Source organism: Salvia miltiorrhiza, chromosome 3 (genome assembly GCF_028751815.1).
Source record: "Salvia miltiorrhiza cultivar Shanhuang (shh) chromosome 3, IMPLAD_Smil_shh, whole genome shotgun sequence".
NCBI classification, from domain to species: Eukaryota; Viridiplantae; Streptophyta; class Magnoliopsida; order Lamiales; family Lamiaceae; genus Salvia; species Salvia miltiorrhiza.
The window spans coordinates 51,040,275-51,065,094 of record NC_080389.1 but is presented as its reverse complement, the minus strand read 5'-3'; the positions used below and the strand labels follow the sequence as shown (position 1 = coordinate 51,065,094).

At 35.1% G+C, this 24,820-nt stretch overlaps 1 protein-coding gene and 1 long non-coding RNA gene across 2 annotated transcripts; both read right to left on the bottom strand.

Annotated features, from left to right (window-relative positions):
• Positions 1–19,325: 19,325 nt before the first annotated feature.
• On the bottom strand, positions 19,326–20,334 carry LOC131014191 (pyruvate kinase 1, cytosolic-like). The gene is made up of 5 exons (XM_057942082.1): positions 20,214–20,334; positions 19,995–20,139; positions 19,829–19,917; positions 19,656–19,751; positions 19,326–19,556 (listed from the first exon to the last, which is right to left on the bottom strand). Exons 1-5 carry the CDS (start codon positions 20,298–20,300, stop codon positions 19,488–19,490), a joined length of 486 nt encoding a protein of 161 aa, XP_057798065.1. The 5' UTR covers positions 20,301–20,334; the 3' UTR covers positions 19,326–19,487.
• A 1,704-nt stretch (positions 20,335–22,038) lies between these two features.
• On the bottom strand, positions 22,039–23,650 carry LOC131014190 (uncharacterized). The gene is made up of 3 exons (XR_009098096.1): positions 23,081–23,650; positions 22,889–22,991; positions 22,039–22,125 (listed from the first exon to the last, which is right to left on the bottom strand). It is a non-coding gene; the product is annotated as an uncharacterized LOC131014190 (long non-coding RNA).
• Between the last annotated feature and the right edge of the window lie 1,170 nt (positions 23,651–24,820).

Genomic DNA, 24,820 nt, shown 5'->3' with positions numbered 1-24,820 from the left:
ATCGTTGTGACTTGATATATGTGCTTAGGAGCATGCTAGGATTGTTATATGTTAAATTCGTATTTTTCCAAACATGATAAGTTGTAGGTTTTGACGTGCATGGCTGAATTGTGTAGTGAGTTTTGAGCGTTGCATGAGCTATGTTAGTATGTTGTTGTGTTCTAAGATGGAGGTTGAGCATGATAGATTAAGTTTAAAGTTTTGAGGAGTGTTAGATAGAGAGAAGCATGAGAACCCTTTTGTTTGTTGAGCATGAGTGGTGAGTGTTGAACTTTTTGAGTTGGTGCGTGAATTCCAGCTCTGCCGAGCTAGTCAGCTCTGACGGCGGAATCCAGCTCTGTCGGGTTGGTCAGCTCTGGCTGTTGAGTTCAGCTCTGTCGGGCTGGTCAGCTCTGACGTGTGGATTCAGCTCTGTCGAGCTTGTCAGCTCTGGCAATTGAAGTGCTGTTGAGTTCAGCTCTAACTATCGAAGTTCAGCTCTATCGGGTTGAATTCAGCTCTGGCTGTTGAGTTCAACTCTGTCGGGTTGAGTTCAGCTCTGGCTGTTGAGTTCAGCTCTGTCGGGTTGAATTCAGCTCTGGCTGTTGAGTTCAACTCTGTCGGGTTGAGTTCAGCTCTGGCTGCTGAATTCAGCTCTGTCAAGTTGCCAGCTCTGGCTGTTGAGTGCAGCTCTGTCGAGTTGTCAGCTCTGGCTATGTCGAGTTTAGCTTTGCTGAGTAGACAGCGCTGGAATAAGATGTCCAGCTATGTCGAGTTCAGCTCTGCTATGTAGGCAGCGCTGGAATGAGATGTCCAGCTATGTCGAGTAGACAGCGCTGGAATAAGATGTCCAGCTATGTCAAGTAGACAGCGCTGGAATAAGATGTCCAGCTATGTCGAGTAGACAGCGCTGGAATAAGATGTCCAGCTATGTCGAGTAGGCAGCGCTGGAATAAGATGTCCAGCTATGTCAAGGAGTCAGTGCTGGAATGGGATGTCCAGCTATGTTAAGTAGACATCGCTGGAATAAGATGTCCAACTATGTCAAGTATGCAGCGCTGGAATAAGATGTCCAGCTATGTCGAGTAGGCAGAGCTGGAATGAGAGTCCAGCTATGTCGAGGAGTCAGCGCTGGAATGAGAGTCCAGCCATGACAAGTAGTCAGCGCTGGAATGAAATGTCCAGCCATGTTGTGTTGTCAGCTCTGACTGCCAAGTCAGTGCTGGCAAGACTTGGGTTTTAAAAGTGTTAAGTTTTATTTCCCTATGTGAGTTTAAGTTAGTAAGTTTTCTGTTATGATGACCATTTTTCTCATCGATTTTTCATAACGATGATGGTCCGCTTGGGAAGTGACGACGTGAGAGAGATAGTGTGACGTTACCTTTTGCAAAGACGCAACGAGGTGGGCTTTCTATGCTAAAATCAAGATGTTTACGCGTTTTAATTATTGATGTATGATGAACTGAAAACCTATTTTGAAGTTATTGCATTGCCAAATATTTGAGATTTTAGTATGTTATCTATCTGTCTGAGCATAATAATATCGGTTCTACGCGAGGTAGAATTAGTGTACACAGTGATCATGAGTCAGCTTCCAGGTTGGCCGATTGCAGTGCTGCAGAGGGAGGCCTCCCTCTCAGTACACAAATTAACAGATATGGTACTTACTTGAGAACATAGACTGGCCAGTCAACTTTGAGAAACGAAAATGAGTTTAGCAAACATAAGGCTTTAGATAAATCCCTTATGCTTTGTTTAAAGTATGGCAATAACAATATTTATAGCTTTATAAGCATGAGATGAGATGTTTTGGCATGTGTTCACTGAGTGCTTTTGTACTCAGCCCTGCATATGTTTTTCAAAAATGTGCAGGTTGAGCCGGTGTGATGATGGTGCTGCATTGAGCGGAGTCACAAGGTTGTTAATAAATATGTAACCTGACTAGAATATGTCTTCATACATATGTCTAGCTACATTTCCGCTGCAGAATACTTTTAGTATTGTTATGTCGTACTTTAAGTTTAAAAGGATGTTTCTATTGATGTATTAACTTGATTAACGTTCTAATTAAGTTTTATGTCTTCTTTCAGTAATGTTTTCAATTGAGTATTACTGTTAATAATGACGAGTTTTATTAAGATGAGTAAGTTTTACGATTATAAATGACGTCCCTTTCTTCCCCTTCTTCTTTAACCCCATCCCTAGTCGTGGATCACTCGGCCCAATTATCCTTAGTTAGGGCGGGCTGCGACATGAAGGCCTTTTAATGGAGGAGAGAAAGCTTATGAATGTGGATGTCGGGATGGTATCGTATTAGATGAAGAATGTTTGGGAATGCTGAGGAAGATTAGACACGCAATGCACCCACAACACATACTCACTCAACATGTATTCATCCATGATATATTTGTCAAATTACTAAAAATGTTGTGTGCAATCTGCGGAATGTCTTATAATAAGGCGGGGAGAATTTTCTGCACATGTATGAAGGCAGAATGTGAGTTGTAGATGCATATGAGATGCGCGCAGGGTAGTGACATGATGTACGATGCAGCCGATGATGATGATGATGACGACGAGCAACATCGCACCATAGATCATCCGAGTCACCCCAACCATGAATTGAAGTTTGTGAGGAGGAGTTGTCGCTTCAAGTGCGATGCTTGCGGCATCACACGCGGGGTGAAATCCTACATGTGTTGCATAGCTAATTGTCAGTATTGGATCCACGAGAGTTGCGCATCATTGCCTCAAACCATCGAAAGCGAATACCACTCTCACTCCCTCTCTCTCTCTTTTCATGTCCCACCTTCATATATGAGAAGGGACTTGAAATGTGATGTGTGTAAAAAATATTTACCGTTTAAATATTGGATATATCATTGTGAGCCCTGCAGCTATGTTGTCCATCTCAACTGCGCCTCCAACGCCACTAGGTACGTTGTGATCAATATTCTTGTGTCATTATTTAGACGGTGTTTGGCGAAGCTTATTTCACAGAGTTTAAAAAGAATAGCTTATAAAAAATGTTTCAAAAGTTAATTTATGAATTGTCAAAGTATTTCATAATTGAGCTTAACAAGAAAATTCTTGTTAGAATGAGAAATTAAAGAGAAATTATTGATTATAAAACTCAAGTAGGGGTGATAAACTTTATTTTTTCATAAACTTATGAGTTGTTTTAAGGAACTTATAAGTTCAGTCAAACACCCCCTTAATTATCATCATAAATATTTGTTAATTAGTGTTTTTGTTGGTTGTAGAAGAAATGAGAAAGGGAGTTCCCAATAAGTGATGTGAGTGAGGAGCTAATTGGAGGTTTGGTAAAGAGAGAAGGAGGAGCTATATCAATACCTCATCATGATGAAGATTATAAGTTGCATAATCACAAACTCAGATTAGTGTCATCATCTCCGGAAGAAGAAGAAAATAGTAGTGATGATGATGATGATGGGAAAGATCAAGAATCGCAATTAATATGTGATGGGTGCATTACTCCTATATTCGGCTGGAAATAGAGACCATCTTCATCATCATCTTCTTCTTCAAGTAGTAAAGATTACTACTATATGAGTTGCAGCAGTGAATGCAATTACAATCTTCACATGGCGTGATTCCGCTTGCCATCTCCCCTCCCCTCCATTCCACTCCACCACCAATCTGGTCACCTCCTGATTCTCAAATCTCCTCACACATTTCTAGATATGGAGTGGTTGTGCCACGTGTGTGATCTCGACTCAAGTAGGCTATTCTACGCTTGTACAAAATGCAAATTCAGAGCACACATCAAGTGCGCTTCTCTGCCGGCCACCATATATCACACGGCTCACCACAACATCCCCTCAACTTTCAACCAGCTGAGGGATATATTTACTGTGATGCTATGTGTGGTGACTTCATATACAGGAGCAGCTATTACGCGTGCGGCAGCTGTGAGTTCATTGTGCACGTTCAATGCGCTGGGCTGGCAGCATCAATCACCAGCCGTAGATGGGACAAGCACCACCCGCTGCTATTGACGCACGACGCCAATCTCAACCATCCGGATGAATTCTACTGCAATGCATGTGAAACAAAAATGAATCCTAAGAGGTGGATGTATCGCTGCCGCCACTGCGATCTATCCATCCATCCCCGCTGCTTGAAATCCACATCCGGTGTCTATAGAAACATCAAGTTGGGAAAGGAGTATGTGATTAATGATGCGGCACTTCACCCACCACACCCTCTCGCCTATCAACTTCTCTCAAAACGCCGCTGCAACCTTAATGATAAGGATAGGTATGAATTGCGAGGATTTGAGTGTGCATCATGCAACTTCTGCGTTTGTTTATACTACTGCGGCGAAAAAATGCTCAATAATGGAAAAATGAAGGCCGTGGAGTGATGTTTTACCTCTTTCTTCTTGTATTGCTTTTGCTTATGTTTTTCTCTTAACGTTGGAGGGTTTTTTCTTTGTTTGTTTTATTTTCTATGTTCTAGTGTTTGTGATGTCTTTTGTCGAGTTCTTGTTTCCATGTCTGCATTTATACAAAAACAAAAACTAACTAATACAATCACTACAAGAATTGAGCACATAGACAACACATTTTAATAAATATGTTGCCAAATATCATATAAATTAACAACAGTTATGGTTAAATATGTTGTCTATTACCTTAAAAAACATAAGGTCATAAACAACAGAGTTCGAAAATTTGTTGTGTATGACCACTCTTAGACAACAATTCTTAAATTATGTTGTTTATTATTATAATTGACAATGGATAAACAAGTGATTTTAGAAATGTGTTGTCTATTTTAATTAAATAAATAAATAAGTGAACTTTACATTAATAAAATAACCCTATGTAATTCTCAAAAAAAGAAAAGAAAAAGAAAAACCCCAAGTAAATTAGTAAATGTTCCAATCAAAATTACCGCTCCTCCCCCTTTCTCCCATACGCCGCTGCATGTGCAATCCCCAACTGCCGCCCGCCACCGGCAGTACCCCACCACGCACCAGCCACCATCGTTCTTCTCCTCACATCGATTCCTACTCGGCGAGAACTCACAACCATCGTCACTTCCTCCGCCGGCGCCGCTCCCCTCTGCCGGCGTCGCCCTCCGCTTCTCAACCTGAACCAGGTATATTATCGATCTCTTCTTTTCTTCCTTTGTTAGGCATTGTCCAACCTCTAGTATAAATTTCATCTCTATTTCCTTCACACTCAAAAGTCTTTCACCCAGTTTCCTGTGGCTGAGGTAAACTTCATCTCCCTCTTCTTTTGCTTCTGTAAGAAAAAAAAAATAGCTATCTATATATTTTCTTCTCACTTATTTTCGTGTTTGCATTCTAGCTTAAGGATACGACACTTTCTCTATTATTATAAGCTTCCTTCTTTTTGTAAAAATCGTCCGATTCTCTCTTCACTATTCAATATTCTCTATCATCTATATATTAGGTGTACGTATGTCGTATCTATTATTTTGTTCAAAGTCTATATAGATTAGCAATTATTACTTGTTTTATATAGTATGTATATATATTGAGATATGCGAATACATATATATAATTTCTTAGGAAGATGTGCGTCCATTTTTCTTTTTATGCATGACTAGGAATGTCAATCGGGCCAATTCACCGGATTTTCGGGCTAGTCCTATCGGGTTCCGGGTTAATCGGGTGCGGGCTAATATGGTTGGAGATTTTTTCGAATTGTAAATCTTCAATCCTAATCCTAAACGTTCGTGTTTCGGGCTAACCCATCGGGCTAATCATGTTAAACGTAAAAATAAAATTATCATTTGTATTTTATTATTCTTAATGATCTAATGTATAATGTATAAAAATATACATAGATATTAAAGATATAAATTATATAGCAAAGCATGAAATGCAAAAATAGATGGATGGAAAAACACAAGGAGTTAAAAATAGACACGTTGCAATAATAACATCATTTTTCGATTAGTGGCAAAATGGACACATTCAACTACATCAGAAGAATTAAAAAAAAAATGGAAACAGAGGCATGGGATGATGTTTCTAAGCTATCAAAATCTGCATAAATGTACAATTTCACACAAAAAGTGGTGTAGTCTATCTTCATTAGTAGCTTGCTAGTTTAAGTTATGGCAAAAAAACATCCCCTAGTTCTTCCCTTGTAGAACAGATTAAAAAGAATGCTAGTACTACTGTTTCCAATGAACAGATTAAATGAACAGATTAAAAATGAATGAAAAGGAATGAGGAATAAGTTCCAACTCTGATTTTAGTGGGGCACGGCTCAATCTAAGTGCTCGTTTGGTTCAAGTAGATGAATGAAAAGGGAATGAAATTAAATAAAGGAGTAGAATGGTAACAATAACCATTACTTTTATTGAGTGTTTGGTTTAACAATTAAAAAGAATCATTAGTAAGGGATTCCCTTTATTTTGTTTCCCCTTTATTTTGATGGGTAATAAATTGGGTGATTGGGTTACCCTCAAGTAAGGGTAATGGTTAAGTCATTACCGAAACCAAACAACAAGTAATGGATTCAATTAATTGAATCTCTTTTCAACCTCTAAAAATACCCAACCAAACGTGGGCTAAAACTGAATCTACATTAGGGGATAAATAATATATCAACCTTGAATCTACATTTGAAACGAGACTTGAGAGTTTCCTCGAGTTTGCGATAAATCAAACGGCATATACAGATGAAATTGGTAACATTAGGTGCCCGTGTAGGAAGTGTAAGAATAAAGTCTTTGCATCTGTACCTACAGTCAGAGAACATATTACTAGGTGTGGATTTGTCCACAATTACACAAACTGGTGTTATCAAGGGGAAGCACCAGTGTATATGCCGGCAGAACATACTAGAATGGATGAGGATGATGGGTCATACAGTAACTACCAAAGGATGGTGCATGATCATGCTGGACCTAGTAATTATCAAGATCCTCCAAATCTCGAGGAGCCGCCTAATCCTGACGCTCAACAAATTTATGACATGTTGAACGCAGCCAATAGTTCTCTGTACCCTTCCTGTGACACTTACTCACAGTTATCATGGATGACACAATTCATGAGCATAAAGGTTGAAAATCACATGTCAGAGAGATGTTTTAATCAGATGTCTGAGATGGTTCAAAAGGCTTTACCGAAGGATAACAACTGCCCTGACAGCTTTTACAGTACGATGAGAAATCTGCGCGGGTTGGGTTTGCCAGTAGAGAAGATTGATTGATGCGTTAATAATTGCATGTTGTATTGGGGGGACGACAGTGAGCTACAGAGTTGTAATTTTTGTAGTGCATCACGATATAAGGAGAACTTGCGTGCATCTGGAAGCCGCCGAAAGAAACATGTGGCCGCCAAACAGATGCACTACTTTTCTTTAACGCCCCGACTGCAGAGGTTGTTTGCATCTGCAGCAACAGCCGAAAATATGCGATGGCATGCGACTTCAATAGAAGATGGGATCATGCGCCACCCAGCAGACTCTCCGGCATGAAAATTAACACTTGAATTCAGTCTATCCTTGAAGTGCCCCAAAATATTTTTTTTTTACTACAAAAATTTATCTTCTTTAATTATTTTCAATAATTAAATTTTAAGTCTTATAAGTCGCGCCTAGATATTGCATGAGCATGAGCATTTTAATTATAATAAATTCTAAGCATTCATCATCATTATTATTATTATTATTATTATTATTATTATTATTATTATTATTATTATTATTATTATTATTATTATTATTATTATTATTATTATTATTTTAGTTAAGATTTACCCTAATTTTACTTTTCCTTTCTTATTAAATCTAAATTTTGGTAAGATTTCTTCTTGATTGATTCATCTGCCAAAAATAAACCATTGTCTTCTAGTATAAATATCACCACCCTTCATTCTTTTCCTCACACTCACAAATCACCAAACTCTTCTATCGAGTGAGGTAAAATCTCTTTCTTGCGTCTTCTTTTCTATTACTAGGGTTGCTGTTCTTTTTCGTCCAAGAGAAGGACAGTATCTCTTTTCTTTTGCCACTAAGTCATTACCTTATTTTTAATGAATATGACACATATTTCTTTTTTTTCTATTTTCCCTCATCTTGCTTTGTGTCAGAATTTCGTATATATATTATAAGCAATACTTTTCAATTTCTGTTTAATTTCTTTCTCCCAACATGCTACTGCAAGTGTATTAAATATATATATATATATATATATATATATATATATATATAGGGTAGGGTTAATATAAAAACCCCTCTTAAGATGAAAACTAGGAACCAATTTAAAGCCATTGATTTAAATAAAATAGAGGGCTGAGATTAAACTACAGATGCACAATTTCGATTGCATAGATGCACAGTTTCAATTGCATAGATGCACAATTTCGATTTGCTTGAGTATTTTGCATTGTTGGTTTCAATTGCATAAATTGCATATTTTTTAAGTGCACAGTAAAATATAATAGATGCACAGTTTCTTTTGTTGACTAAATCATAACCATTAGATCTAATATTTAAAAGGTCAAGATTAGGTTCCTAGTTCTCATTTTAACAGAGATTTTTATTAGAACCTCTTCCTATATATATATATATATATATACTAGTCGGTAACCCGTCGAAAATCGACGGGAATAAATGAAAATATATAAATATTTGTAATTATTCAATACATTTTTTATTTGATGATTTTTTTCACTAAAATAAAGCATTAAATAAGTTTATTTTAAAGTAAAGATGTTAACTAAATATATTTTTACTAATATTTAGTCAAACAATTCTCTCAACTCAGAAACTAATTTTAGACACTTCCACCAATCCAATCTGATTATGATGATTTTAGAGTTTTTCGATTCTTAAAAATCAACTTCTGTCTCCCCCTAAAAAAAACAAAAAAGAAGAAGCAAATACCGAAGTCTGAAGCCGAAACATGATAGAGTAAAACCAGTTACCTTATATTTATAGATCCAATCGGCTTTTTGCATTTTTTGCAATAATCTCCGATTTTGCTTCCTTTAGGAACACCTTTGTAGCATTTGTCATTTCCACATGACTCATAATACCATGATTCTTCAGGGTGAAAGTCAATTATTGTGCCCTTGCAGATATAGTTTCCACTCTATAAATTGAAAGATAATTATTTTCTAATTCTGAATATATTATGTATAGCAAATTATAAATTACCTAAGAGTTTTTCATTTCTTTAATTGTTTTCACTAAAGCAGGTTTCAACAATTCTTCACTTTTTACTTCTCGGCTAACATTGAAAATATTAGCTACGGTGTTATTGTTGGAATCTTTCGTAAGACCGCGCCTGAAATTATTATAAACGTGAAGAATATGTGAGAAATAGGTTATTAACAAAAAAAATTAAATGACATCATAATTTTGACCTCAATATCCATGTGGTATCGTTTTGGGACTAATACTATGTGACTTAGGACTTAAAAATAGATGTAATATGCTAGCATGGAAAAAAAATCATGTAGTAAAAAGTCGATGCATGAATAAATGTTTTATCAAAATTTATTTGTAAATACATATATATATATATATATATATTTATACAAACCTTAATATAAAATCTTTAACTTCTTGAATATCAGGGCTGATAAAAAATCTGGTTGCGTGCTTCATTGTGGAAACTTTGGTTACACCTAAAATAACATTTAAATTATTAGTAACGCTGCTTAAAGTGTATTTAGTTATATACTCCCTCCGTCCACTAATTCAAGGCCTTCTTTCTTTTTTGTGACGTCCACCAACTCAAGGCCTATCCATTTTTAGTAAGTTTTTATTTATATTTAATTGGTGGGTGCCAAAACAATACACTTTTTCTCCACTCAACTAATAAACAATACATTAATTGTGGGTCCCTTTCTCCACTCAACTAATAAAAATACACTTTTTCTTAAAATCCGTGTTTTGCTCCTTAGGTCATGAATTAGTGGACGGAGGGAGTATTAATAAATGAGTATTGTAACTAATAAACAATACATTAATTATGGATCCCTTTCTCCACTCAACTAATAAAAATACACTTTTTCTTAAAATCCGTGTTTTGCTCCTTAGGTCATGAATTAGTGGACGGAGGGAGTATTAATAAATGAGTATTGTAAATGATTAATAACATATGAACCTCTGAATGTTGATAACATAGCAAATTGTAAAGCTATCATTACTGGTTCTTTATCCTCGCTTGATCTGCTTTCCATTAATATTTTGAGTTCGTCGGCATATGATTCCCACAATACGCAAATTACTTGTGTGCCACTGTTACATATATAATTAAAAACATAATTTAAAATAAAATTAGAAATATTAATCATTATTCAACGATGCTTCATTTCAACACAATCTATGGTAATATTTTCAGTTTTTACCTCCCCAAGAATATATCTACAAAAAAATGTAATTTAAATACACAATCAAAACTAATATTAGGAAATTATAGAATAAAATATATATTTTTTTATAATATGTTATACTTACCCAATACCAATTCTGGATCATGTGAATGAATATTTCGAAAATGGATGAAATCAAATCAATTTTCAGTAATATTCGGGCGTTAAGTTGATTCAGAAACAATGGTTCCAAGGCTAAAACTGATTTTCCACTCATGATTGATTTTTGCATGCTGAAAGTTAGGATTGCTTTGCGCTACTTGGAAGTTTTTAATAACTGTTGCTTGTCCCTCTTTAAGTAACTCATGAAACTTTTTCTTGTACCCTATTGAGACGGATGCTTGGATTTTGTTGCCCTACATAATAAAAATATGTTATGAGATAGCATAAATTGAAAATTAATAATTTTACAAAACTATTTATTAAATAAAACTGTGATAAGACTTACCCATTCATCAATAACGATCATTTCAAGTGCTTCCTTGCCCAATTTATCTTTTTGAACCCATAAGCGCAAAATTCTAACAACCACATATTTATTTCGCATTTTTTCCTTGATGGCATTCAAAGGAATAGCTTCACTATTCGTCGACATTTCCTATATTTAGAGTAAGTAAATAAATTATCAAATACTATTATGCTATTATTCACATGATTGGCAAGAAAATTACTTTGCAAAGGAAAAAGACAGACACTGAAATAGGTAGTTGAAACTTGAAAGGCAGAAAACAGAGATAGATACATTCACGATTCACCACAGAAGAAAAATCTCCCAACGTCAACCAATTTATCAATCTAATTGAACCTCCATTACATCCAATAAAAAGAAAGTCGGGAAAATACCACATGCAAAATAAAACAACACTCGATCACCTTCAAAATACACAAACACAATCCAAAACATATCTGACAACCAATGAACTTCCATTTCCCTTGCAATTACTACAAAATTTTTAATTTTAACAAAATGGAGAAAACTTCAACTAAATATCACAAAACTGACAAGCACAAACACAAAATAACACAAAAATTCAAACTCCACCCAACATAATCGCATAAAATCGCGCATGTTTTTACTGAAGGCAGCATATGTAAGATGCACGTAGCAAAACTAATCCATTTCACACCCACAAATAAGGCAAGCATATACAATGAAAAATAACATACGGGTTGTGCTGAAAACTCGACTTGACGATCAGAAACTTGCAGATTCACTTCCTCGCGGCCTGAATTTTCCTTCTGTTGTTGAACTTGCTTCTGATAGTGGTGAGGTAGTTAGCTTCATATTTAGAATAAGTAAATCAATACTACAACATATTATAAAAGGAAAACTAAATATAGCAGTGCAAAGAGACATAACATAATCATTCCACCTCAAGATTAGAATAGCGGTAATATAATCATATGTGTCATCTACCAAAAGAAGATTAGCTGATATAGAAATTCACCAATTTCTTATTGAATCGTTCTATGTGATGTAATTTAATTTTCATACTGCCCAAGAAGATATTAAAATCTTTCGTGATAACTTTTGTTCTATACTGCCCAAGAAGACTTATAAATAGATAAACTAACCAGATTCACACAATTCTACGCACTTTATAAATATATCAACGAATTTCGACGTAGACTAATAAATAGATAATCTATATTAGTAAGAACAATAGATTTTGCTGCCGTTAAAACCAGATTCACACAATTCTACGCACTTTATAAATACATCAACGAATTTCGACGGGCTAAATAAACACCTCTACGTAGAAAGATAGCAGAAACTTCAACTTACCAACCAGTAGAGCAGTGGAGAAAGAAAGGAGAACCGGACAAAGAAAGCATAACCGATGAGAATACTTCACGTTAAAGATATAAAAATAATTATACACCTTTTTATAGATGAAATATAAGATTGTCAATTTGACAAAGAATTCTACCTTTGATAGGATTTATCTAAGAAGTTGAGATTTATCTAAGAATTTGAGTCTATCTATAATTTGTTAATATTGAGATTTGTGGTATGCTTTCTTCTGGTATGCTTTCTTCGTTCTGCACCCCGTGTGTTCGACGAATTTTCTGAGAGACAATTTTTTAATTATGTCATAAAACTTCATCATACAATAATGTCAGCATGTATTCTAATATATATAGCTACATGTGAGTGTGCGAGATTAAAAGTATAAAAACATCTCTCATAATATTTAATTGTTGGGAATTATTTTGTAGGGAATAATTGGCTATGTTTGTTGGGGTATTTGCTCGAATAGATTGATTGAAATTTGTTGATTAAAGAAATTAGATATATATGATTTGGATATAATTAATGCATAAGAAATTAGATATAGAAAATTGTTGATTAAAAATTTAGAAAAAATAAGAATGAATGAGAATTGAGGAAAATTAGAATAGAGTGATTCTATTACGCCACGTAGGATAGAGCTTATTTTACTTTTATATATATATAGATATATATAATGATTACCTAGTTATGCTATTGTACGTATATCATGCATTGCTTATTAGTATTTTTATTTGAAGTGTTTAAAGTTGAGCAATCATTTTTTTTTTCTAATCTGTATACATATATTTGAAATATGCGATCTGGATATATATATATATATATATATATATATAGGCGTACTTGTTTTTAAGTGTGCTTATTTTAAAGTATATTCTTTTTAGTATTCTAATTTTTTTATTTTATTTATAAAGAATATACTTTTTATAGATCCCTCTTCATGTGCACTCATAGTTTTAGCATATTTTAATTATGATTTTATAATTCATTTTAGGCGAGGCGCCCAAGACTTAATCTTTAATTACTTTACACGTGACAAAGAGAAGATTAAGGTGGGGTTATAACATTGCATTTAACATTTATCCTTATTATATGTTTTACTCAATTTATATGTGTGAGAAGCAGGCAGAGCCTCCGGACAGAAAGTTATAACCTACGGGTTATATGAGACAGAAAGTTATAGCCTACGAGTTATATGAGACAGAAAGTTATAGCCTACGGGTTATATGAGACAGAAAATTATAACCTACGAGTTATATGAGACAGAAAGTTATAGCCTACGGGTTATATGAGACTGAAAGTTATAGCCTACGGGTTATATGAGATAGAAAGTTATAGCCTACGGGCTATATGAGACAGAAAGTTATATAGCCTCCGGGCTAAGAGACAGAAGCAGACAGTTTTCATTGCACTTATATTTTTGTTGTAATTCTTATAATATGGATAAATGCACCCCACTGAGTTTATTGTACTCACCCCAAAACAATATCTTTTTCAGGAGATGACTCGGGCGATGAGAGGCGGGGCGAGTGATGGTCAAGATAAAGAAGAAATAGTGTTTTATTTTCAATTGGAATAAAGACTCAGTTTATGATGTTTATTTACTTTTCTCAGTTGGATTTGGGTTTTAGTTATTTAAATATTGAAATCTTATTATTTTTAATCAAAGTACTTCTTTTTATTTAATAAGAAAATTGGGGCGTCACAATCCTGGATTCGCCGAGGAGATCAGAAATGTGAGATTGAGCCTATCTACAGATGGTTTTGCGGCTTTGCCCCATTTGCACAATCACATCTCCGACGAGATAATTGTTTCGACATAGAAATAAGGACATATATGCAAATGAATTCAAAAATACATTAAAATTATCAAATTAAATTACTTATGATTTATAAACTATATTGATAAAAAAAATTAAAAAATTAAAAATAAGTTAAAAAATAAATATTTATTTGCCATAAAAATAAGGGCGGAACGAGACTGATCCGTAATTAACAACATCACTTGGATATCATCTTGTCATATTATAATGTTATGAATATATGATATATATATTGTATATTGAAATAGCCTTTAAATAATTTAATAGGTAATAGATATATCAATTATACGAGTGTTCTCTACTGGGGACAATTCAAAAGGAACTTCAAGGTTAAGCGTGTTTGACTTAGAGCACAACTAAGATGGGTGACCCACTGGGAAGTTCGTCTAAAGTTTGAAATACTGTATAAATACGAAAATACTGGTGGAGATAAATAAATAAATAAGATAAATAAATAAAATAAATAATTAAAATAATTATATAATTACCGGCGGCAAAGTGTCGCCGGTAATTAGCGGCGGCAATCGCTCGTCGGTAATTACCCGCCATCGGCGACCATCGGCAGCTGGTGGTGATCACCGGCGGCAGATCTACCGCCGTTGATTACCGGCAGCAATTAACGCCGCCGGTAATCAGCGGCGGGGACAACCGCCAGTAAATGTCTGACCAACCACCCGACTTCCCCGACAAAAGCTACCGGCGGCACTGTCGCCGGTAATCTCTGGCGGCTAAATTTCGCCACCGACAATCACATCTCCGACGAGATAATTGCCGGCGGCAACGGGCCGCCGATAATGTCATCGCCGGCGGCCGCCTCTTTTTTACCGGCGGGAATTGCCGCCACTAATTTTTTTTTTTTTTTGTAGTGAGTAGGGGGGTTTTCAGGAGCCGGCGCCCGGAGGTGGTGGCGGCTGAGGTGGTGACGTGAACTGGTAGTTCCAAGCGGCGGCGTGTCCTAGTGAGCTGGTGGTGCCGGCGTGCAGCAGAGGTTGAGACGCGAGTGGAGGTGTCGTGTCACTCGTGTCGGACCTGGTGCCGACTGCCGCAAGTGGAGGAGCTGACGACGGTGGCTGGAGGTGGTGCCGAGTCGGTGGCAGATGTAGAGGCGAACGACGACGGCGCAGCTGCAGAGGTAAACGACGGACGTCAGTCATGGTGCGGCTGCAGAGTGAACACTGGAGGGAGTGAACATGAAACTAAATATGTGATTCTAAGGTTTAGTTAATATTAACTGTTGATTGATTTGCATTATTTGATTTCTTTCTTTATTCACGTGAAGGGGTATTGACCAATTTAGTGGACATTTTGTCCTATTATTCGGGTTAGCAGTTTTTTTCAATATTTGTTTTGGTTGCGCTTCGATTCAAGTTGTTCCTTCTAAAATTAGGGTGTGAAAAAGACGTACAATATATAAGAATAGGTTATATTGAGAATGCTATCTTTCGTGAGAAATGAGAATGATTGCATAAGCCAGTATATAGTATTGTATAAACTTCAGTGTAATACTGCATAAATTTTTTACCTGGGTTCGAATCCTGGAGGGAGCGAAAATTTTATCTAATTAACTGAATTTCGTTAAGCAGTCATTACAACCAGCTTATGCAAATTACAAGCATTTTATGCAATATATATATATCGGCTTATGCAATCATTCTCCATTCTCACCACATTTGTCCATTCTGATTTGATTTTGTCCCTATATATATATATATATATATATATATATAGGGAAGGGCTAAAATAAGAGTATTTCTTAAGGTATAAAATAAGAATCATTTTCAGCCCTTAGATCATCAAGATCTACGGTTGATTCGTAATCATGTTGGATGGATTTATGGTCCTGTGTTCGAATCCCAAAGGTAGCAAAAAATTATTTTTCATAATTCATACCTTTATACAGCGAATTCATACGTGTTCTACATAAAATTCATACATTAAAAATTGCTTTTATTTCTTATTTTAAGATATGCTCTCACGGTAGCCCACCCCTATATATATATATATATATATAGGGTGCGGTTATAGTGAGAACCACAATTATCGTGAGAACATAAGAACTATTAAAATTAATGCATCTGTTACATAAATCAATGCATTCGTTGTTAAATTTAATGCATCCGAAAAAAATAAATTTTTTGCTCCCTTCAGGATTCGAACCCAGGATCTGCATTCATCCACCAAGATGATGCATCCACCGTAGATCTTGATGATCGAATGGTTTAAAATGGTTCTCCGTTCTAATTTTATTTAATGGTTCTTATTTGAACCCCTCCCTATATATATATATATATATATATATATATATATATATATATATGAATTGGTTCAATTGAGATTTATATATATTTTGAGATTTTGAGATAAATGAACATATAAGTACATTTTGATGAATTTGTCAATTACGTAATTTTTATGAATGCGCATTGGTCTGGGTTCAATCCCTGCAAGTGGCGTGTTTTTTAATAAATTAAATAGATTCATATGTTCATCAGTTATATTGGTTACGTTCAAAGAATTTATTGATATGTTCATTTATCTCAAATTTTCAAAATATTTAAAATCTCAATAGAAGCTATATATATATATATATATATATATATATATATATATAGTGGAAGGATCAAGTGTAAACTCTATCTTACGGTGAATACTGAATCCTATGAATAAACACATAAAATACGTGAACAGGAGATAATCAAGTTGTGAACAATTGTAATACATAAAACACATGAACAAAGATGGTCGAATCTTGTATACACGTGAACATTTAATTGTTCACGATTTGACTATCTCTTGTTCATGTATTTTATGTGTTTGTTCATAGGATCTAGTTTTCACCGTAAGATAGACTTTACACTTGAACCAAACCATATATATATATATATATATATATATATATATATATATATATATATATATATATATAGGGAGAGGTTCAAGAAAGAACCATAAATAAAAAAAGACCGGAGAACCATTTTCAGCCATTCGATCATCAAGATCTACGGTGGATGCATCATCTTGTTGGATGAATGCAGATCCTGGGTTCGAATCCTGAAGGGAGCATTTTTTTTTTAGTGCATTAATTTTAACAGCGAATGCATTAATTTTTACAGTGGATGCATTAGATTTGATGGTTCTCCCGTTCTCACAAATAATGTAGTTCTCTCTAGAACCACACCCTATATATATATATATATATATATATATATATATATATATATATATATATAGGGGCGCGCTCCAGTGAGACCCGCTATTTTTCGTGTAACATGAGTACAATGAATAAGACATATAATACTAATGAACAAAACGTATATCTAATGAACAAGATGTATATACTGATGAAAAATAAAATTTAAAAAATTCGTAATGAATAAGACATATATACTGATGAACAGGGCCGTATATACTGATGAATAATGCAGTATATACTGATGAATAACAAAATTTAAAATATTCTGCTCCCTCCAGGATTCGAACCCTGCGAAAAAAAATCACCTTCCGGATACAATATCAGCCATAAGATTGATAAAATAAACGCATCAGATCGTGCCCTAGATCTCACTAAAATTAGGGGGTCTCATTGGAGCGGCCCCCTATATATATATATATATATATATATATATATATATATATATATATATATAGGGGATGGCTAAAATAAAAACACTTCTTAAAATATAAAATATAAACAATTTTCAGCCCTTAGATCATCAAGATCTACGGTTGATTCGTAATCCTGTTGGATGAATTCGTGGTTCTGAGTTCGAATTCCAAAGGTAGCAAAAAAATATTTTTCACAATTCGTAACCCTGTTGGATGAATTCATATGTGTTCTACATAAAATTCGTACATTGAAAAATGTTTGTTATTGAGAAAACGTACATTTCTCTTGATTGAATACATGAATCGATATAACTGCAAATAATTTTCCAATAAAAGACAGAATTACAAATTAATTTTGAAGCAGGTCGGTGAAGCTGCTGAAATGAAATTTTAGATATATAAAAAAAATTTAAAAAATCCTTGAGAACACAAAGAAGCTAACTAAGGGCTGAGCTTCATTAAAAACCTTTCTAGCGAAAATTCAGTAGAAAAAATACCGGTAAAAGAAAAAGAGTACCGATCTGTTAGAAGAAGAGAAAGACAAGCTAATCCAATCGGATGAGATAAAGCAGGAGATCAAAACCAACGGAGCCCGACTCACCTAAACCGAGACCCTAGCGCTCAGGATTAAGTGAAGCACAAACCGGAAACATTGGGATGAAACTAGAATGCAAATGCTTTGATATCCTCATTGTCACGACCAGACTTAATTAAGGATAATTAAGCCGGGAAACCATGACCAAGGGTTGGAGATAAGAAGCGGGATAGAATGGGGATGAACGAATAAGAAATAAACAATGAAGAAACATACTTAATCATTAATAACGAAGGGAATATTTACAACAGAGTTGGAGTCGTAATGACTTAGTCAAACTAGTAAGTTCGGATAGCTCCGACTTAGCCAAAATAATATGAAGTTCTTTTGAGTACGCAGCGGAAGAAGATTCTGATTACATGTATGAAGACATGTACTCAAGAGTTCATTACTACATATAATTCCATACAAAAGAGATTTCCTACTCGTCACTTCATCACCACCGGCTACTACTCAACCTGCACATTTAGAAATACATGCAGGGCTGAGTACAAACACTACTAGAAAAACGCTCATAGATAACGGATAAAATCCGTTATCTATGAGCAAAAAAACCGTTGTGTATAGTGGTGTTATCTATTCTATACGTCATACACAACGGTTTCAAAACCGTTATGTATAGTAGCATAGATAACGGTACGATGCGTCATACATAACAGTACGCATCCGTTATCTATAAAGGTCATACATAACGGTTTTTCACCGTTATGTATTAATATTTTTCCGTTATGTATTAATTTTTTTTTAAATTTTTTTTATCATAGTTAACAGTTTTTTGCACTTTTTATAACGGTTTTAACCGTTATCTTTGATAGAATACATAACGGTTTTTCACCGTTATGTATTAAGATTTTACCGTTATGTATTATTATTTTTTTTTTATCATAGTTAACAGTTTTTTGCACTTTTTATAACGGTTTTAACCGTTATCTTTGATAGAATACATAACGGTTTTTTGCACTTTTTATAACGATTTTTTGCACTTTTTATAACGATTTTTGCAATTTTTATAACGATTTTAACCGTTATCTTTAATTAGAATACATAACGATTTTTTGCACCTTTTATAACAGTTTTTTGCACTTTATATAATTGTAGTATATTTTTAAATTTTGCAATTTTTATAAAACGACAAAATGATAAAATCAACGACAACAATATTATATATCATCCAAAAAATTCATACATTATTATACAAATGAACCAAATATCAAGTATACATCATCATTGCATATTCCGATTCAAAATTGAAAATACCAACTACCTTATAGCTAAAACAAAAATCTATAAGATGATAGAGACCTAGCAGCTCTTCCTGGAAGAAGTGAAACAGATGATGACTGATGCCTTGACCTTGATAGCAGCTCGGACCTATAAACATTTTATGAATTTTAATCATTCCATATATATAGGAGACAAAATAGAGAAATGTATATAGATAGAAATGGAAAAGAAATGAGAGCAACATACAGCAGATGAGGCAATTGATTCAAGGTGACTCATTGGTTCCCCAACAAACTTCACTGTCTTCTTGAAGTAGAGATTCTGATTGTAAACCTTTTCTGCCTGCAAACACATATAATCGAATAATCTTGTCTCGTCTCATGTCTGAAAAACAGTTGGTTTTTACATGATGAACTAACCTCAGCACAAATCTTACGAACAACGGATATAGTCTCTACAGGGTAAAACCCCCTCACTGTTTCTGCTCCTAGCAGGATTGCATCACTGCCTGCAAACAAATCATCCTAAAACACAACGAGCAATGCAGAATCATCGATGTAGCAAGTCAGATTATAGCTAAGATACCATCTAAAACAGCATTGGCGACATCAGTTGCCTCTGCACGAGTAGGCCTCAAGTTGTCAGCCATACTGTCCACGACACGAGTCACCACTGCCGGCTTCCCTGCCATGTTGCACTTGTGAACAGCTTCCTTCTGGAACAAAAACACCTGAATGCAATACAAATAGTTGATGTTAGAGCAATCCTGGACAGCGTTTCGTATCAAGATCCTGAGAAACGTACCTTCTCTGGTGGGAGATCGATCCCAAGATTCCCACGAGAGAGGATGATTCCATCAGCTTTTTCAAGGAGATTATCAAAATGAGTCATTCCCTCCACATTGTCGATCTTTGCAAAGATCAGAGTCTGGTTAAGGTCACCCAACGTAGAAAGAAACTCGCGTGCCTGAAACCACCATCTTTAAGAATCGAGCCACATTAACTCAACACCACCTATACTTACAAGTTTGATGTCCTCAGCACGCCTCATGTATGACAGTGAAAGGAAGTTAATGTTGTTGCGAACTTCCCACGTTCTTATCACCTATTCTTACAACAAACCAACACAATTTTCTTCACAATAAGGAATGATTCGAGTGTTGTTGAAAGGTCAAAAACAAATACCTCCTTATTATGTCCTATTAATTCTTTTTGAGTAACTCAACTGAGAAAAACATAAGCAAACAACAAACAGGAATAAAACCCACACACAACTCAAGAAGTCAGCAAATAGACATGCATCTTGAGTTACGTTCAAATCTAGATTTCTAGGCCTATCTGAACGCTTCTATCTCAGTCATCATCATTTTTTTTCTAGGCCTATCTGAAGGCTTATCAGATTAATTAGTCATTTTTGGCTAAGGTGTAACCAGAGGTGACAGTCTCAGCCAGCCAAAGCCAAGTCTATCTATCACCCCATCTCCATATTTCACATTGTTTGAGTGTGTAATAGTCAAGAATTTTGATTACACATGAATCAGCAAGTACCAACAAGGGAGATATTGTGAGCACATTTGAAGAAATTTGTCGGTGGAGATACCGCATCTTAAACAAAACCCATGTCTAGGAAAAAACTAAAGTAGGAAGGGGTCACTAATTATACATTATCTAGAAAAGTCTTGAGAATGTTATATGAAAATGAATGAAGCCTAAAGTAGAAAAGAATTATAAAAGATTACAGAACTATATCCACAAAATGAATTGCAGATACTCAAATTTTTACCTTCTCATAGAAAATGTGGAATGTCCATGAAACTGTTGTGCAGGTCCTGGTCAAGAAAATACAAGTTCCCTGAATCACCTTTCACAACTTAATATATTATATTTCTGAAAACTCAAATGGTCACAAATCACTGTCTAAGCAATGGTGATTAAGTATCAAATAGATGGAATGTGAAGGTTCAAGGTATTTATAGAGCACATATCAACCATTCAGTAACTGCTTGCTGTTTATATTCAGAGAAAATTCAGTAAAGCATCACATCTTTAGATCAAGTATAATTGTATCTCAATTCATCTATAACTTTTTTCATCTCTCTCAATCTAAAGTGTTGGACAATTTCATGCTTGGCTGTCATTTCAGATGATCAATTTGACCATGTGTTTCCCAACACCAACTAATTATATTAGTTCATTATTCTCTCAAGAAAACATTTTCCTCAAGAAATAAACAAGTTAAGCTAATTGAAGAGAAAATGTATGACGATTCAAGATTTCATACCAAAGATGTATCTGGAAGAGCCTTTCTAATTGTTGGTTAAATATTTCATATTATAATATATATTGATAATGTTGGTTAAACAACTGTTATAATATGTTTAGCATTTAATAATGCTATTGGAATTTAATATATATATTGATACAAATCTATTCATTCATCTTAAACTATAACTGGAATTTGATGCAGGCTTTGAATTTTTAACCAATATTTTCCTCAACATATTGTTAATGATCAAGAGTTGGCAGTACATGATGTTCAGAATGTAACATCAAGCCGACTTCAAATCTAACTTAACAGAAAGCAGAATAATATCAATTTAAAAGAGACCAAAATAACAGATTAATGAAAAAGACCATTACCTCAAGAATCTAGAAGCACCTGGGAGGCATCTACAACAAGTAAGAGCTTCTTCACTGGCAGCAAGAGAGCGAGAAACCTGAAAATATTCAGAAATCATGATACAACACCATATAAACACATGCTGCAAGTTGAATTAAGGAACTTGACTACACTACCCGCAAATTAAAAGGTCATCTGTGATCTCCATGAAAATAAAAGGATGTGAGTGCTCTTCCAAGAAAATAAAGTTTTTATCAAATCAAAGAAATCTTTATGCTATGAAGAACAATATAATTGAAACCAATAAGTAGCTCAGTAACTACTCAAAGGCTTTTTTTATTTCTACAAAAGAGTAAATACAAGGACCACTTCCTCTCCTCCAAGGTCCACCAAACCTGCAAAAGCCACACCTTTCAATCTCCAATCCTCTAACTTTCTCATCTCCATCCGAATTAGCAAGCTTGGGATCAAGAGGGATGAATTTAACAGATTGATATTGGTATGACCGCTATTTAACAAAACTAATACTGTATATACTTATAGATTCAGCAACATAATGACTACCATATGTAGGATAAGAGAAGAAATGTAGTTAACATTAGCAGGAAAAACAATACTTACAAACAATTGAACTAGGCTTTTCCTGCACATTACCTTTGTAAATAAGAATTCCCAAGAATCTCTATATGAATCAAATGCAGATTTCGAAATTACCTTATCATTATAATCCCCTATTTTCAAATAAATCAAGCTTTTGCATTAAAAAATATTAGATTAGAGACCGTTAATTCCGTGACTTATTTTAGCTCAGAGACCAGCAATAATCAATCAAAGATAATGATTATGAGATGTTCAAAAACCTTGCTAAAGCAATTCCACCCGCTGTTCTCCGGCAGATACCTGCCGTAAACGACCGCGCCGTCCGACGCCTTCTTCAAAATCCTGCTCGGCGGAACCCTAACCCTGAGGTCGGGAACCGATTCAGAGGAAACAATGGCGGAGTCAGGGGGAAAAGATGCGTAAGCGAAGATGTGTGTGTCATATGTACTGACCTTGGATTCAAATTAAATCGCGGCGCCTAGGGTTAAAGGGGCGGTGAACAGACGGCCGGTGTGGCAGAGACGCGAGACGTGGCGGCGAGTCGACATGGCTGGTGGCAGGCGACGCGGGTTTGAGATGGAGAGATATCTCCGCAGCTACTGCTACAGGTAAACAGACAGAGGACGGCGAGATAAGGGGCACAACGAGTGCCAGGCGGCGCTGGTCGTGGCGGCGAGTCGCGACGGCGGTGGCTGGCACGACGATGGTGAAGAGAGAAAGAGGCAGGTCTGATTTGGGGAAATTTGGTGGGGGAGGCTAGGGTTTTAATTTTTTATAATATTATTAAATTTTAAAATAAATATAAAAAATAATACATAACAGTTTTGAGGCGCTCATATATAACGGTTAAAATAACCGTTATAAAAAGATGTTCATAGATAACGGTCGGCATAACGGTTTTGTAGTACCGTTATGTATGTAACTAATAGATAACGCAAAAACATAACGCATTTGTTCAAACCGTTATCTATGCATTTAGACAACACTACATAGATAACGGATTTTCGCAAAACCGTTATCTATTCCTAAAAGTGCGCTCATACATAACGGTTTTTGAAAAAAACCGTTATCTATGTACTGTTATGTATGTAAACTTTTGTAGTAGTGAAATGTACTCAGTAGGTACATATACCTATAGAAACTTGCATTGAAAACATAAATTGTCATGCCATCTTATCAGTACAACAAGGGAGTTTTCATGAAATAGGCCCAAGCTTACTAAATTCTTTTGAGATTCTTAAAGTTCGACTGATCAGTCTAAGTTCTCTTGTATTTTATCATATCTAAAGCTTGTGTGCCGGAGAGGTGGCCACCTTTCACGGACACCTGACCGGCCAACCCGTTAGATGACTCACTGCCCTGGGTGTACACTAGCCCTGGCAGGATAGCTATCAACTGCTCAAGACCCGAATTCGATTACTTTAATTTGGCATTGCCTCATCAGATAGATATCATACTAAATGAAACATTTTATGGCAAGACAATAACTGAAATAACTTTCTGTTCATAGATTCTGTAATGAAATAACTTGCTTGAGAGTAACATTAAACTGATTTGATATATCTGAAAATAAACCCACCTGATAACGATCTCGGTGATTCGGTGGTTCCTTGATTGACTGTTATTCCCGACCTTGACCTTGATTGTGTGAAAATACATAAGATATTTACTCGGGAAAAATTCTCAGAATGAGAATGCATAATTAACCATGCATGATTCTGGTATGCATGAACTACTCTCTAGAACGTTAGTCGGGGAATTCTACTATTGATCCTCTTTAATAGATTTAGCTAACTCTCGTTTATTGCGGTCGAATAAAGCTGTGATTCTTCATTTCTCATCGGAATATTCTAATTATAAACTAAATAATCTCGTCCTTGTATTCGATCGAAGTAAAAGAACTAACTCGGCTTTAATCAAGATGTGACCTCGTAGAAATTTATCGGCTTAACAGTAGAACATACTCATTATTGTAGGTTCAAATAATGAATAGGCTCAAAGAAATAAGGTAGCCGATTAATTAAACACAACAAGGGGTTTTAATGAAATAAATAAGGGCAGCTCACTTTAAATCATTTGGGCTTGAAGGAAATAGTAATAAGCTCATTAATTAAGAGGCTCAATAAAGTAGCCTGATAATTAATTATAAATGGCTCGAATTAAAGCACTGCAGCTGTCTAAATAAAATAATG